Below are 13,945 nucleotides of genomic sequence, written 5' to 3' on the forward strand. Positions count from 1 at the left end.
GGGAAGGAGAGGAGTAACACACAAGGAGTTCAAATGGCACATGGTAGCTAACCAGCCCACAACCGTGGCCGAATTCCTCAAGCTCGCGGATAAGTTCATGAGAACAGAGGAAGAGATCAACCAAAGGACCGAAAGCGGGATCGATAAAAGGAAGAGGGAAGGCGAGCCCTCCAACCCAGTTGACAGAAGAAAAAACTTGGCCCGGGAGACAAAGCCGAACCAGCCATTCCGAGCTCCCTTAACAGCTCGGACGGACTACACACCGTTAAACACAAGGCGGACCGAGATCTTGATGACGATCAAAGACGCCCCATACGCAAAATGGCCACCTCGCCTAAAGGGGAACCCAAACGAGAGAAATAAAAACTTGTACTGTAGTTTCTATAGAGATCACGGTCATAGTACCGAACAGTGTTATAATCTCCGGGACGAGATAGAAAGACTCATCTGTCGCGGATACTTGAGAAATTTTGTACAGCATAATAATAATAATAAGGCTGGTCGGCAAGGGGAGCACGGAAGGGATGCCCCCGATCCAGCTGCAGGCCAGCCTAACCGTTGCAACGACAGCCTCTGAAAGAGAGGCCAGTTCGGGGAACCATCCATGTGATAGTGGGAGGTTCGGTAGTAGCAGGTTGTACTTCGGCAGCGGCCCGGACGTCAGTTCGCGAAGTAGCCCGAGAAGAACAAAACCCTCCAAAGAGGCCGAAGACTGAAGAACCGATCTTCTTCACGGAAGACGATGCGCGAGGGGTCCACTACCCCCACGATGATGTGCTTGTCATAAAACTAAGGATCAGCGACTTCGAGGTCAGGCGCATACTTGTGGATTCGGGCAGCTCGGCAGACATCCTCTTCAAGTCGGCGTTTGACCAGCTGTAGTTGCAGAGAAGCGAGTTGAAGCCCACGAACACTTCTCTGGTGGGCTTCAGCGGAGAGGAAGTCAGGCCCCTCGGGAAAATAACAGTACCTGTGGAAGTCGGCACATGGCCTTGTGCGGTCAGACTCAACCACGATTTCCTGGTGGTCGCGACCCCCTCCCCATACAATGTCATAATAGGGTGGCCAATTACGCATATCCTACGGGTAGTAGTCTCCACCTACTATTTGGCAATGAAGTTCCCTATAGACTTCGGTGTGGGGGTAGCGCGGGGTGACCAGCTTGAGTCCTGCAAGTGTTATGTTGCCGCCTTGAAGGGAAAAACCAAGGCGGCCGACGACCTCGAACTGGAGCGGCCTACAGAGCAGGGCGAGGAATGAGCTTCGCCCACAGAGGAAACAGTCGCAATCCCAACTTCGGCTAAGGACCCGACTCGAACACTACAGATCGGAGCTTCCGTCAAGGAACCTCTACAAGCTGAACTGGTGAGTTTCTTACTTCAAAATTTAGATATTTTTGCATGGTCCGCGGCCGATATGCCCGGTATTAACCCCAACCTTATAACTCACAAATTTAATACTGACCCTGTAGTCAGACCCATTAGACAGAAGAAACGTAACTTAGCCCTAGAGCGCTGGAGGGCGGTCGACGAGGAGGTCGAAAAGCTCCTCGCAACAGACTTCATAAGGGAAGTTCATTACCCTAGCTGGGTAGTCAACCCAGTGCTGGTGAAAAAGGCAAACCACAAGTGGCGCATGTGCGTCGACTACACTGACCTGAACCGAGCTTCCCCGAAAGACTGCTTCCCCCTCCCCATAATTGACCGCCTAGTGGACACGACCTAGGGACATGAGTTGCTAACCTTCCTAGACGCCTACTCGGGCTACAACCAAATCAGGATGGACCAGTCCGATGAGGAAACAACCAGCTTCATAACCGAGTTCGGCCTGTACTGCTACAAGGTCATGGCCTTCGGACTGAAAAATGCTGGGGCGACCATCCAAAGACTTGTGAATAAGCTATTTCGGCCCATAATTGACACAAAAATAGAATGTTATGTAGACGACATGATCGTCAAAATGCAGTTTTCACAGGAATAAATACAAGACTTAGATTTTGTCTTCCAAATTCTGCGTCAATTTAGCATGAAACTGAACACAAACAAGTGTGTCTTCGGTGTCACCTACGGTACATTGTCAACCGGCGCGGTATTGAGGCCAACCCGGACAAGATAAAGGCCATCCTAGATATGAGATCACCCCGAAAAGTAAAAGAGGTTCAGAGGCTAAACGGCCGCATAGCCGTTCTGAGCCGCTTCATATCCAAATCGGCAAACCGCTGTCTGCCTTTCTTTAAAGCAATCAAAGGCAAAGGGTTCGAATGGACCCGAGACTGCCAGCTCGCGCTTTACGAGCTAAAAAACTACCTCGCTAGTGTGACGATCTTAACCCAGCCCGAGGAGGGCGAGGTCTTAGAACTGTACCTCTCGGCAAGCGACGAGGTGGTCAGTTCGGTACTAATAAAAGAAGTAGATCGGGTTCAACGACCCTTCTATTATGTTAGTAAAATTCTGAAGGGAGCAGAGACGAGATACTCGCAGATAGAAAAGCTAGCATACGCATTGGTAATTGCAGCTCGGAAACTCCGCCCATATTTCTAGGCTCACACTGTCATCGTCTTGACTGACAAACCTCTGAGGCAAGTCTTGCTCAAGCCTGAGGTTTCCGGTCGGCTAACAAAGTGGGCCATCGATCTCACCGAGTATGACCTCCAGTATAAGCCACAAACTGCTCTTAAGGCCCAAGCCTTAGCAGATTTTATCGCCGAGTGCACGTTAAGCCTCGAAGTCCCTAGGCCGGTTGAGCCCGAGATCCCCAGTTCGAGTGAGCTCGGAGCTCCCAAGCCAATAGAGTCTGAACTCCGTGAAGTGGCATCTAGTGTGGCATCTCTCCTAGTTAGGCCAAACGCGAACTGGGATGAGGAGCTCTGGATCCTTCACGTAGATGGCTCCTCGAACCAGTTGGGCAGCGGGGCTGGAATAGTGTTGCGCGGCCCGGGTGGGACAAAATTGGAATACGCACTACGCTTTGAGTTCACGGCATCCAACAACGAGGCGGAGTATGAGGCATTGATAGCCGGGCTGAACCTAGCGCAAAAGGTAAGAGCAAAACATATAGTTATCTGCAACGATTCCCAGCTTTTGGTCAACCAGGTTACGGGCGAATACGAAGCACGCGAGCTGACTATGATCGCCTAATTGGCAAAAGTAAATGAGGCTCTGCTCAACTTCCAGTCATACTTCATCTGGCAAATACCGAGGTCAGAGAACACTGCTCAACTTCCAGTCATACTTCATCTGGCAAATACCAAGGTCAGAGAACACCGAGGCCGATGCCATGTCCCGGTTAGCCAGCACGAGTCACAACACCATGAGAACCGTGTACATAGAGGACTTACCTCAGCCTAGCATTCTCGATGGGGCAGAGGAGGTCGCTCCCGTCCTTGAAGTAGAGCCAAGCTGGATCGACCCACTCGCGAGCTTCTTGCTAAATGGAACTCTTCCTGCAGACCGCAATGCAGCCAGGAGGGTGCAGCGCCAGGCAGCCAAATACGTCATAATAGACGAACGGCTGTACCGACGGTCCTACACGCTCCCCTACCTGCGTTGCTTGCGACCTACCGAAGTCGAGCTCGTACTCTGCGACACTCATGGAGGCCTATGCGGCTGACACTTGGGGGGCAGGGCCCTCGCCCAAAACGCACTTCAACAAGGGTACTACTGGCCAACGATGAAGGCAGAGACCGTCGAGCTCGTCAGGAAATGTGACAAATGTCAGAAACATGCCAATATCCACCATTAGCCCGCCGCCAACCTCAAGTACCTCACCAGTCCATTGCCCTTTGTGCAATGGGGCATCGACCCTCCTGGGGCCATTCCCGCTGACAACAGGTGGGAGGAAGTTCCTAATGGTGGCGGTAGATTACTTCACAAAGTGGATAGAAGCTGAACCTCTCGCAACAGTTACAACTCGAAACGTACAGAACCTCTTTTGGAAGAACATAGTATGTCGCTTCGGGTTACCTCGGGTACTGATCTCCGACAATGGCAAGCAGTTCGAGGATATCAAGTTCCAGGAATGGTGCCAAGATATGGGAATTCGGCAGAACTTCACATCGGTCGCACACCCGCAGGCAAATGGTCAGACAGAAGTAATGAACAGAGCTATCCTCCGCGGACTGAAAGTGCGACTTGACCGAGCTAAAAGGTTGTGGGCGGACGATCTACCAAGTGTTCTATGGGCTCACCGAACTACGGAAAAAACCACTACGGGAGAGACCCCCTTTAACCTCACCTACGGCATTGAAGCGATAATCCCGGCGGAGATCGAAGTACCTGCACTGCTAATAGAAGCATATGACGATCAGACAAATGGAGATGAGTTACGTACCAACCTCGACCTACTAGACGAGGTAAGAGACCTCGCGTACATCCGGACAGCAGCTTACCAGCAAAAAGTAGCTTGGTACTACAATGCCAAAGTAAAGACGCGGAACTTCCGCATTGGCGACCTGGTTCTCCGTAATATCATGGCACCTGAACCCGGCGTGGGCAAACTTGGACCAAATTGGGAAGGGCCCTACAGAGTAAAGAGAGCGCTCGGAGGGGCATACGAGCTCGAAACCTTAGAGGGCAAACAAGTACCCCGAGCGTGGAACGTCGTTAACTTAAGGCGATACTACCTATAGACCACCAAGCGAAGTGGACAAAGTCGCTACCAGAGCCTAAGGGCTAGGATGCCGAGCTAACAAAGAACCTCGGCATAGGCAAGCAAAGGCAAAAAGTGCCAACCAAAGGCTCACGCAGAGTGCTGACAACGAACTAATAGGGACATCGGCATCTTAGAGGCTAAGTATTAACACCAAAACAGGCCACACGAGTGCAGTAACCCGGGCAAAAAAAAAAAAAGATCGGGCATATGGTCAGTTCGGAAAATATGGTCAGACCAACCAACACTTAACCAAAAGAAAGTCATTCAATTACAAAATAAGGGAGTGTACATTTTCGAAAATATATATATATATATATATATATATATATATATATATATATATATATATATATATACATATCGAGCTCACAGGCCTGGAGGCACTTCGTCATCATCAGAAGCCACTTCAACAACACCCGAAGGACTTGCCTCATCCTTAGAGTCCGATTCAGCGTCTGCAGCGTTGGCCATCTCTTGAGTAATGCGCGAAGTGTTTATAGCGCTGATATCGAGCTCGGGGTACGTATTCCGGATCATCCACTAGCTTAGTTTAAAGCCCCTTCTGTACGAGCCCACCATCAGGTCGTCAAAGCGCGACGAGGCGATGTATTCATCAACGGCCTTCTTCTTGGCATCCTCAGTGCCTTGAGAAAAGATCTGTGTCCTCTCCCTAATGTCCTCGTGAAGGTATTCAACCTTATGCTGCAAATCCAGCCTTAGGTTTGCCATATTCTTCACCACAACTCCCATGGCCACGGTATTTCTCTGAGACCTCGCCAGCCTGGCCTGAGCAGCGCGAGAAGCCGCCTCGGCAGCACGGGAAGCCTCTTCGGCAGCTCGCGCCTGCCTCGAGCTTCTTTCCACTTGGGCCGCCAAGGCATGGATAGAAGAATTCACCTACCAAAAGGAAAGATAACAAATGATCAAAAGAACGATAGAATGAAAGATAAAAGAAAAGAGCCTGACAAGAAAATCGTTGACTTACCACCATGGCATGAGTGACAGCACGACAAGCCACCTGGTTCAGAGGGAGCTCGGTCCATGTCACGACCTGTTCAGGATAAATGGCCTCCTTACTCTTCTGAAGAGCATGGTTCGGCGACAACACGCTCCTGAACTCGCCTTGGTATCCCGAGCCTAAAGGCCCAGCTCGGGTATAAGCGGACTCAGAGTAAGCGGGAGCCCCCGTGTAAGTAGCCTCGGCATAAGGGGCCCCTGCCGCTTCTTGTACTGGAGGGGCCATCTCGGGCTCCCTGGGCGGATCCACTGACGGGTAGTCTGGTACCTCGGGCTCCGCATCTCGGGGCAGCTCGGCACAAGTTCGGTTGGCGACTCGCTTCCTCCTCTTTATGGCGCGAAACAGATTCCCACCACGAGTCTTCTCTGAGTCAATCACACCTGAAAAACAGCTCGGCATCAGGAAAACGAAAGAACAATGCAAAACAAAAGGTAAGCCTCTAAGTAAGGAACATACCCGAACTCAGACCGGCCTTGATGAGCTTGGCCTCCGTCAGATAATGGTGGCATTTTAGCCCAAGCCGTGCCCATTCCCGGAGGCCCTTCGCCGTCTCCTTATCAAGTGTAACACCGGCATCAGGGGCAGCCATCCCCCACCCGGTTTGGAATGGCCACCCCAATGCTCTTCGCACCCCGAAGTAGTCCCGTTTCCACGCCGGGACCTTGTTGGAAGATCGTGTAAAAGCTTAAAACCCGGGCGAGGAGACAGGTAATACTCCCGCCTACGCCCGGGAAGGGGACCCGCTTGCTTCTTAAGCATCAGAATGGAAGAAAAAATCTCCAAGTCTAAGGGCAAGATCTGTTCGCAAAATAGGGAGATTGTCCCCACCAAGTTATGAATAGAATTCGGGTGAAGCTGGCTGACAGTAACGCCGAAGTGGTTCATGACCTCGACTATAAGGGGGTGGAAAGGCAGGCGCAACCTAGCAGGGAGCTGCTCCCGGAATATCACGATCTCATCAGGACCGTGTTCCCAAGAAAAACTGCCCGAGGGTATAAAATAGGTGTACTCCCTAGGCAAGTTAAACTTGGTAATAAGGGAGTGAAGCCCCTCAGGCGTCATGGTCGAAGGCCCAAACTTGTCTAACGTTCGACCTCGGCGGTTGGAGGATGCCAAACTACCCGAGGCGACTCGACCCATGGGTTCGAACTCTTCCTCGAGCTCTACCTCCGGTTCGCTAGGACTGTCGGGGGATGCAACTCGGTTCGTAGAACCTGCATCTGACCCCCTTGAAGAACTGTCTGAGCTATCCGGGCTAGACATCGGGAGGAGAAGATGGAATCCAGGAAAGTATTCACCCGGAAAAAGGCTTGAACGGACTATGGGAACTTGAACGCGAGCTAAAAGCTTGAATGCGAGCTAAAGGCTTGGACGCGAGCTGAAACTTGGACGCGAGCTCAAGAAGCAAAACGCAGAAGTGACAAAGCGACTGGGGTCCCCCACTATTTATACCCACAGTAACCAAAAATCAATGGTTCTGATCAAAGCAGATCCGACGGCCCGCAGTCACGCTGACCGCACGTTTCCTGAAACCGAGACGTGACTGGACGCACGTCTCCTGAGACCGAGACGTGACTGGCCGCACGTCTTTTGAAACTGAAAGAGCGCCAGCACATGTTGCCTCACATTTAAGGCGGCAGCGGCGCGTTTTTTCAAATTTGAAAAGATGCTTGCTGTCACGTCTCCCAGCAGCGCGCTTGAGAAATCCAAAAAGATCCTAACGAATGCGCACTTCGCGCTATCAGTCAAAGCCAGTTCGAAGTACGGGACTAATCCACCCGCCACCTCGCGAACTCCTCGCGCCATGGCAAGTCCCTTTGCGCGAGGAGTGGGGGGCAATGGATGAAGGAAGATTTTGCCCGACCTCGTAACCACTCAACACGTGGCAAAGGCAACAACTCGGCACAACAGCTCGCCCAAGGTGCGAGCTCCGAAAGGAGGAACCAGCAGTCCGAACTCCCTACAAGGAGCCCGAACTCCTCGTAAGGAGCCCGAACTCTCCCTTAGACCCCGAGCCTTACCAACATAAAGGGCAACAACCCGAACTGGCCTGCCCCATGGCAGTTCGGGCCACACCTCTATCCGAACTCAAGACTTAACCTCGCACACCACTCCAGCACTTCGCCTTCAGGACGCCGAACTAAACAAACCGCATCGTACCTGACACCGAAGGAGTCCGTATCAGGGGCGGCGCACCTGACTGACTTGGGATCTGACGCTTGACAGCTACACTTCAACAACCACCTACCACCGCCACCTGCCATCGCCATCTCCCGTTACATAGACGGCTCCAACAAAGAGAGCAGTGGCGGTTCTGCCCTAGCAGAGGTGATGACACCCAAACTGGTAAAAGCACAGAAGTAATCATACCCGACCTGACAGAAGCTTAGGAGTGAGTGCGCGAAGTGGTTATAAAAGGCTCTCTACCCCCCAAGAACAAGGTTTTTGAACTTTGCACCATCTGGTTTTATCTTGCCTTTGAGGAAATACTAACTTGAGTTTCGGAGCATACTCACTGGGTTCTTCCCCGGAGGTTACTCTCTTTCCCCTTTGTTTCAGGCACCTTCTGCTCCAACCCGAGGAAAGATCTTTGACAGATAGGACCCGCCGGATTGCGCACCATCAGTTTGGTTGTTCGATTTTTTTTTATTTTATAATGTATAATATAAATATTATAAATATAATATTATATATACATATATATTGGCCGGTTTGATTAATTATAATTTTTTAATAATTTAATTAAATCAAAGGGAAAAACAATAAACCAAAACCAAATTATATTAACTAAAATTTTCAGTTAAAGTTATCAGTTTTGATTCACTTTTTTCTTTCAAGTTTTTCTCTGTGTGAGAGCTGCAAACTTGTATGATAGAAGGCTTAGTGAGCAAATAATCGCGCGTATCTTATGTCGTTGGGGTTAGTGCCCTTATATAACTGAGCTGTTGTAGGCCTTATCGAGCATGTCTGATCTGGATGGGATAAGGATAAGGCTTGAAGACGTGCGGTATGATCCCAAAGAGCTCAGAAATAATTGGCTAGTTTCTAAAAGTTGGCTATGTATCGCCTCGACAAGTTGGGCCATCATGAGCTGCTCGAACCTCAGTCTTTTCCGAAATGCCCGAGTTACCTCAGCTGACCTGACTCATTGACGTAGCTGAGAATACCCAATCATCATCCAATCAACAGATCACTTCTACGTATCCGGATGTGGATGTTGATAGGTTATGCCAAATTACCCCACATCATCAAATCTTTCAAATATTATACTCGAACCATTTTTATATATACATATTTCAATTTTTCCACATTAAATAATTCAATTCCGGAAGTGGACTAAGGGTGGTTGTGGTCCATCTAAGCCGGATGAAAGTTGTCCAGCTGCATGTTCAGGATCAAGCACGTTGGCTCCTTACACGGAGTAGTGGCGTTGTGGAATTAAGTTCATTCTTTACGTGATAAGCAAGGAAGCGGCAGCAGTTAATCTAAAATTAAAGATGAATAAAAATGGCCCATAACGAATTCTGGAAGCGTGGAACATGTCGGCCGTCTGTACAATGTAGTTATAATGATCACACAGACACAGATTCACAGAGTTCCCCTTTTTCCTTTACTTCTTCCTCCCCTACGGTACACACTTAGGTTTCCATTATTTTCTCCTACAGTCTGACTTGATATGTTCATGTTGTATTGGGTTTCTTCCGAACTTTATTTCTGCTCGGTTTTAACCATTTCATAACCACTGTTGATGTTAAAATTGAGGGAGGGGGGGGGGGAAGATAAAAATTTATTATTCGGATTCGGATTCGGAGCGCTCAACTTCCTACACCGCCCATTTCTCTTGCAAGGATGAGAATTCTTCCCTTATTATAAAAATAGAACCGCCGATCATGAGATCGCTACCAGAGACAGAGGAGAGGTTGAAAGTGTAACAACGACGGTGGGCATTAATCATTTCTGTAGTCAAATTTTTTTTTTTTTTTTCTAATAATATGAGTGGAGCAGATCAGAAAGTCTAGTCTGGTGAGCTGTTTGTGTAATGCGAGCAGTTCGTTCAGTTTTCTTCCCCTCCTTTTTGCTTTTGTAATACTCTCTCATCACATGGTCTTCCAGATCATTAGTCTCAGCTCTTAACCTATTGTTTGTTTCTTGTAAATCCCTTATTGATTCGGTCACCAAACATTAAAACCAGAGTAGTAGGTACCATTCTCCTCCTCTTTCCCTCTTTTTCTTCCCCGGGCTTGAAGTAGAGATGGTGTTTCGGTTTCAGTTCGGGAAAGCATGAGTTCCAGAAGCATTAGGCTCCATTTGCGGTGGAGCCTTACTGCACTTGTTCTCCTTCTTCTGGCTGTTCGATCCCTTGGGCTAAACGCAGATGGAGTTCTCTTGCTTTCTTTCAAGTACTCTGTTCTCAGCGATCCTTTATCTGCTTTACAGAGTTGGAATTACGAAGACCAAGCGCCGTGCTCATGGAACGGGATTACGTGTACCAGATTCGCAATGCCCGGCACCGGCGATACGTTACGCGTTACCAGCTTGGCTCTCCCAAATTGTCAGCTACTGGGTACGACTCCACCCGAGCTGGGAATGCTTGAACACCTCCAATATCTCGATCTTTCGAATAATTTACTCAATGGATCCCTCCCCGCCTCGCTGTTCAATGCCTCTGAGCTCCGGACACTCTCTCTTTCCAACAACGTAATTTCAGGCGCATTGCCGGAGACAATCGGAGGGCTGAAGAACCTTGAGTTTCTTAACCTTTCTGCTAATGCCTTGGCGGGAAAGATTCCTCAGAACCTCACTGCTCTTCGAAATCTTACTGTCGTTTCCTTGAGCAACAATTACTTCTCTGGCGGTGTTCCAAGTGTGTTCGAAGCCGTTCAAGTTCTAGATCTGTCTTCCAATCTGATTAACGGGTCGTTTCCATCAGATTTCGGTGGAGTTAGCCTCCGTTACTTGAACCTCTCGTACAATAGGCTCGTCGGAAGGATTCCACCGGAATTTGGGAAGCAAATCCCGGGGAATGTCACTCTTGACCTCTCGTTCAATAATCTCACAGGAGAAATCCCGGAAAACGTAGCTTTTCTCAATCAGAAAACGGAATCGTTCGCTGGCAACCCGGATCTATGCGGGAAGCCACTGAAGAACCTGTGTGCCGTGACTTCCGTTCTTTCTGCTCCGTCCAATGTCTCTGAAATTACTTCTCCTCCTGCATTTGCAGCTATTCCGAACACTATAGACTCGACACCTGTAGCTGGTTCATCTGGAACGTTGAATGGGACTCAACAGGAAAGGGAGAGGGGTCTCAGACCAGGAACAATTGCAGGCATCATCTTTGGGGATTTGGCTGGTATCGGAGTTCTGGCTATGATATTCTTTTATGTTTACCGAATAAGGAAGAGAAGGAAGAAGGTGGTCAGTAGTACAGGAAGCGCAGAGAAGAAAGACGAAATGGACGGGAAAGATATCTGGCCTTTGTCATCAACGGAACCGAAAGGGCCGGCGTGCTGGTGCCTGGGAAAGAAAAATGACGACGGCGAAGAGACGTCCGAGACGACGAGCACTGATAGTGACGAAGACGAAGAGGAAAAGGTGGGTGATGAACAGAAAAAAAAGCAACAAGAACAGAAGGGAGGGTCTCTTGTAACTGTAGACGGAGAAACGGAGTTGGAGCTGGAGACTCTGCTGAAAGCATCGGCTTATATATTGGGAGCGACTAGTGCGAGCATAGTATACAAGGCCGTGCTGGAGGACGGGACGACGCTGGCGGTACGAAGGATCGGTGAGAGTGGTATAGAGAGATACAGAGATTTCGAGAATCAGGTCAAGCTTATAGCTAAATTGCGCCATCCCAATCTGGTGCGCATACGAGGGTTCTACTGGGGTTCCGAGGAGAAACTCGTCATCTACGATTACGTCCCTTGTGGCAGCCTCGCCAACTTCAGTTACAGTAAGTTCTTTTTCTCTCTCCTCTCCTCGTTGTCTGATTGTTTCTCTCAGTCTGTTTGGTGCATAGTAGCAAAAACTAGTAAAGTTGTACTAAAATGCACGGTAATGCTGGTTTCACTGTGTAAAGGCGCGAGAAGTTATTCTCAATGCCCGGAAAGTCAACTGTCCGTGGTAGGCCGTTGGCCAGGCTTTGCAAAGCCCTCTGTGCTGCGGCTAACGATAGCGAAAACCCTCTATCCAATATTATCCATTACATATCAAAACGAAACGCTACGCTTTCCCTTTCCGTTTTTAGGAAAAGTTTGAAAATGAAAAGCCATGCCGCCCATTACAAGATAATCTGGGCTGATTGGTAATCTGTTCTGTTTTCATTGGAAACGCATTGCTCTTTCTCCTGGTCCTGGTCTGGACCGCCATACCGGTACCGGCCGTATCGTGCGTTTCATTTCTAGATCAGCTGATCCGTTGCTACCGGCGCAAGTTAAATAAATAATTAGTAATAAAATAAGGAATGTATCCCGGCCAATCCCATAATTGATAATTCTACTACCTTCATCCATGCATGCAGAGAAAACAGGGTCATCGCCATGCCAACTACCCTGGGAAGTGCGACTCAAGATAGCAAGAGGAGTGGCACGGGGGCTAGCGTATCTGCACGACAAGAAACACGTGCACGGAAATCTCAAACCAAGCAACATCCTGCTAGGTCACGACATGGAGCCGAGAGTAGGAGATTTCGGACTAGAGAGGTTGGTTTGGGGCGGGGAAAGCAGCTACAAAGCCAGCGGTTCGTTCCGGCATTTCGGAAGCAAGAGGTCCACCCTTTCTCGGGAGAGTTTGCAAGATCTGCCAGCAGGAGTGAGCCCCAGCCCCAGCCCTAGCCCCAGTCCTTGCGCCAGTTCTTTGGGGTGCCCATCTCCCTATCAGGCACCCGAGGCGCTCAAGAACCTCAAGCCCAACCCCAAGTGGGACGTCTATTCGTACGGAGTGCTGCTGCTGGAGCTCCTGACGGGGAAGATTTTCTCGGATAAGGATATGTGCCAGTGGAACATCGTGGAAGAGAAGAACAGGGTGTTGAGAATGGCTGACGTGGCTATTCGAGCTGAACTGGAAGGCAAGGAGGACGCCTTGATGGCATGCTTTAAGTTAGGATTGAGTTGCACATCCATTGTCCCACAAAAAAGACCCTCCATGAAAGAAGTGGTTCAATCCCTTGAGAAAATACCATCCACCGCCCGTTACTATGACCGATGATGATGATCCACGGAGGCCCACGAAAGATACATGGCATGGCGACCAATCCATATAAAAGTTAAAATTAGATAGTGGGTGGAGGGGCCGAAATGGTGTGTGTGTGTGTGGTGAGAGAAAGTGTTGTATCTTGTAGTTGTATGTATGTATGATTGACTAATTGATTGTTAATTAAATGCAAGTGAGATACCTTAGATGGTGATTGATGATGGTTGGATTTTTGTTCGATTATCCGAGCCATACTTAATACACACTAGACTACTAGAGAAAGAGATTGGGGAGTGTTTGTGCGGCTATAATTTGGTCCCACTAACTTCGGATTTGGATTTAGGTATAAGCCCAGCCCAGCCCTGCCCTAGATATGTCGTCATTGCTTAAAGAGTTAAATCTAATTTGTTTTTTTTTTTTTCTTTGGGTGCATGGTTTTCTATGAGTAAGCTAATGTATTGTGATATGTTGACATGTTCTTTTGGTGAAGCTTGTGCAATAAATTCTCCTAATTTATGGTAATAACAGGTACAATAAATAAGGAACTATTAAAGTACTCTGAATGGAAATAAAAAAATAATAACAAACAATTAAAGAAAAACAGATACAAAATTAAAGGTGGTGTTTGGTCCATCTTCCTTGCCATTGCCATAGTACAAATATATACGGATGTGCGTACCCTCTTGGCTCTTGTTAAGTTCTTTCACCAACCAGTACTATATAAGCAAGAAACAGAGCTTCACGACAAGGGAGAGAACAGTTAAAACCCAAACGGACGGAGAGGCTACCTGCTCAGTTCCAAGTTCCAACTCAAAATCAACGTTATACGTAAATACCCAAAAAAAAAAAAAAAAACCTTGTACATAAAATCTTCATCGTTAATGCAGTATCTAGGCTCTAGCTTCATCTTAATCAAATGAGTGACAATAAAGAAAACAAAGTGTTTTGAGTGTTTGGGCGTAATTAATGAAAGCAAAATTCTTATTGTGTCGTTACCAGAAAAGTTAAAAAGGCATCTCTTGGCATGGGTCTCAGTTGAAAGAAGAAAGCCATAAAGCAGGCAAATGCAAATCTAAGGCATATCAGGAT

At 48.4% G+C, this 13,945-nt stretch overlaps 1 protein-coding gene across 1 annotated transcript; it reads left to right on the forward strand.

The window, feature by feature from the left end:
* The first annotated feature begins 9,566 nt into the window (after positions 1–9,566).
* On the forward strand, positions 9,567–13,077 carry LOC104607199 (putative LRR receptor-like serine/threonine-protein kinase At4g37250). The gene is made up of 2 exons (XM_010272782.3): positions 9,567–11,618; positions 12,186–13,077. The coding sequence occupies exons 1-2, from the start codon at positions 9,950–9,952 to the stop codon at positions 12,869–12,871; spliced, it is 2,355 nt and encodes a 784-aa protein (XP_010271084.1). The 5' UTR covers positions 9,567–9,949; the 3' UTR covers positions 12,872–13,077.
* The last annotated feature ends 868 nt before the right edge of the window (positions 13,078–13,945 follow it).

This window comes from Nelumbo nucifera, chromosome 5 (assembly GCF_055504915.1).
Source record: "Nelumbo nucifera cultivar China Antique chromosome 5, China Antique-T2T, whole genome shotgun sequence".
NCBI classification, from domain to species: Eukaryota; Viridiplantae; Streptophyta; class Magnoliopsida; order Proteales; family Nelumbonaceae; genus Nelumbo; species Nelumbo nucifera.

Bases quoted from the DNA above. Each gene is read 5' to 3' on its own strand.
- LOC104607199 (XM_010272782.3), top strand. From the start codon at position 9,950: ATGAGTTCCAGAAGCATTAGGCTCCATTTGCGGTGGAGCCTTACTGCA. The intron at 11,619-12,185 runs GTAAGTTCTTTT...CCATGCATGCAG, and splicing joins CCTCGCCAACTTCAGTTACA to AGAAAACAGGGTCATCGCCA.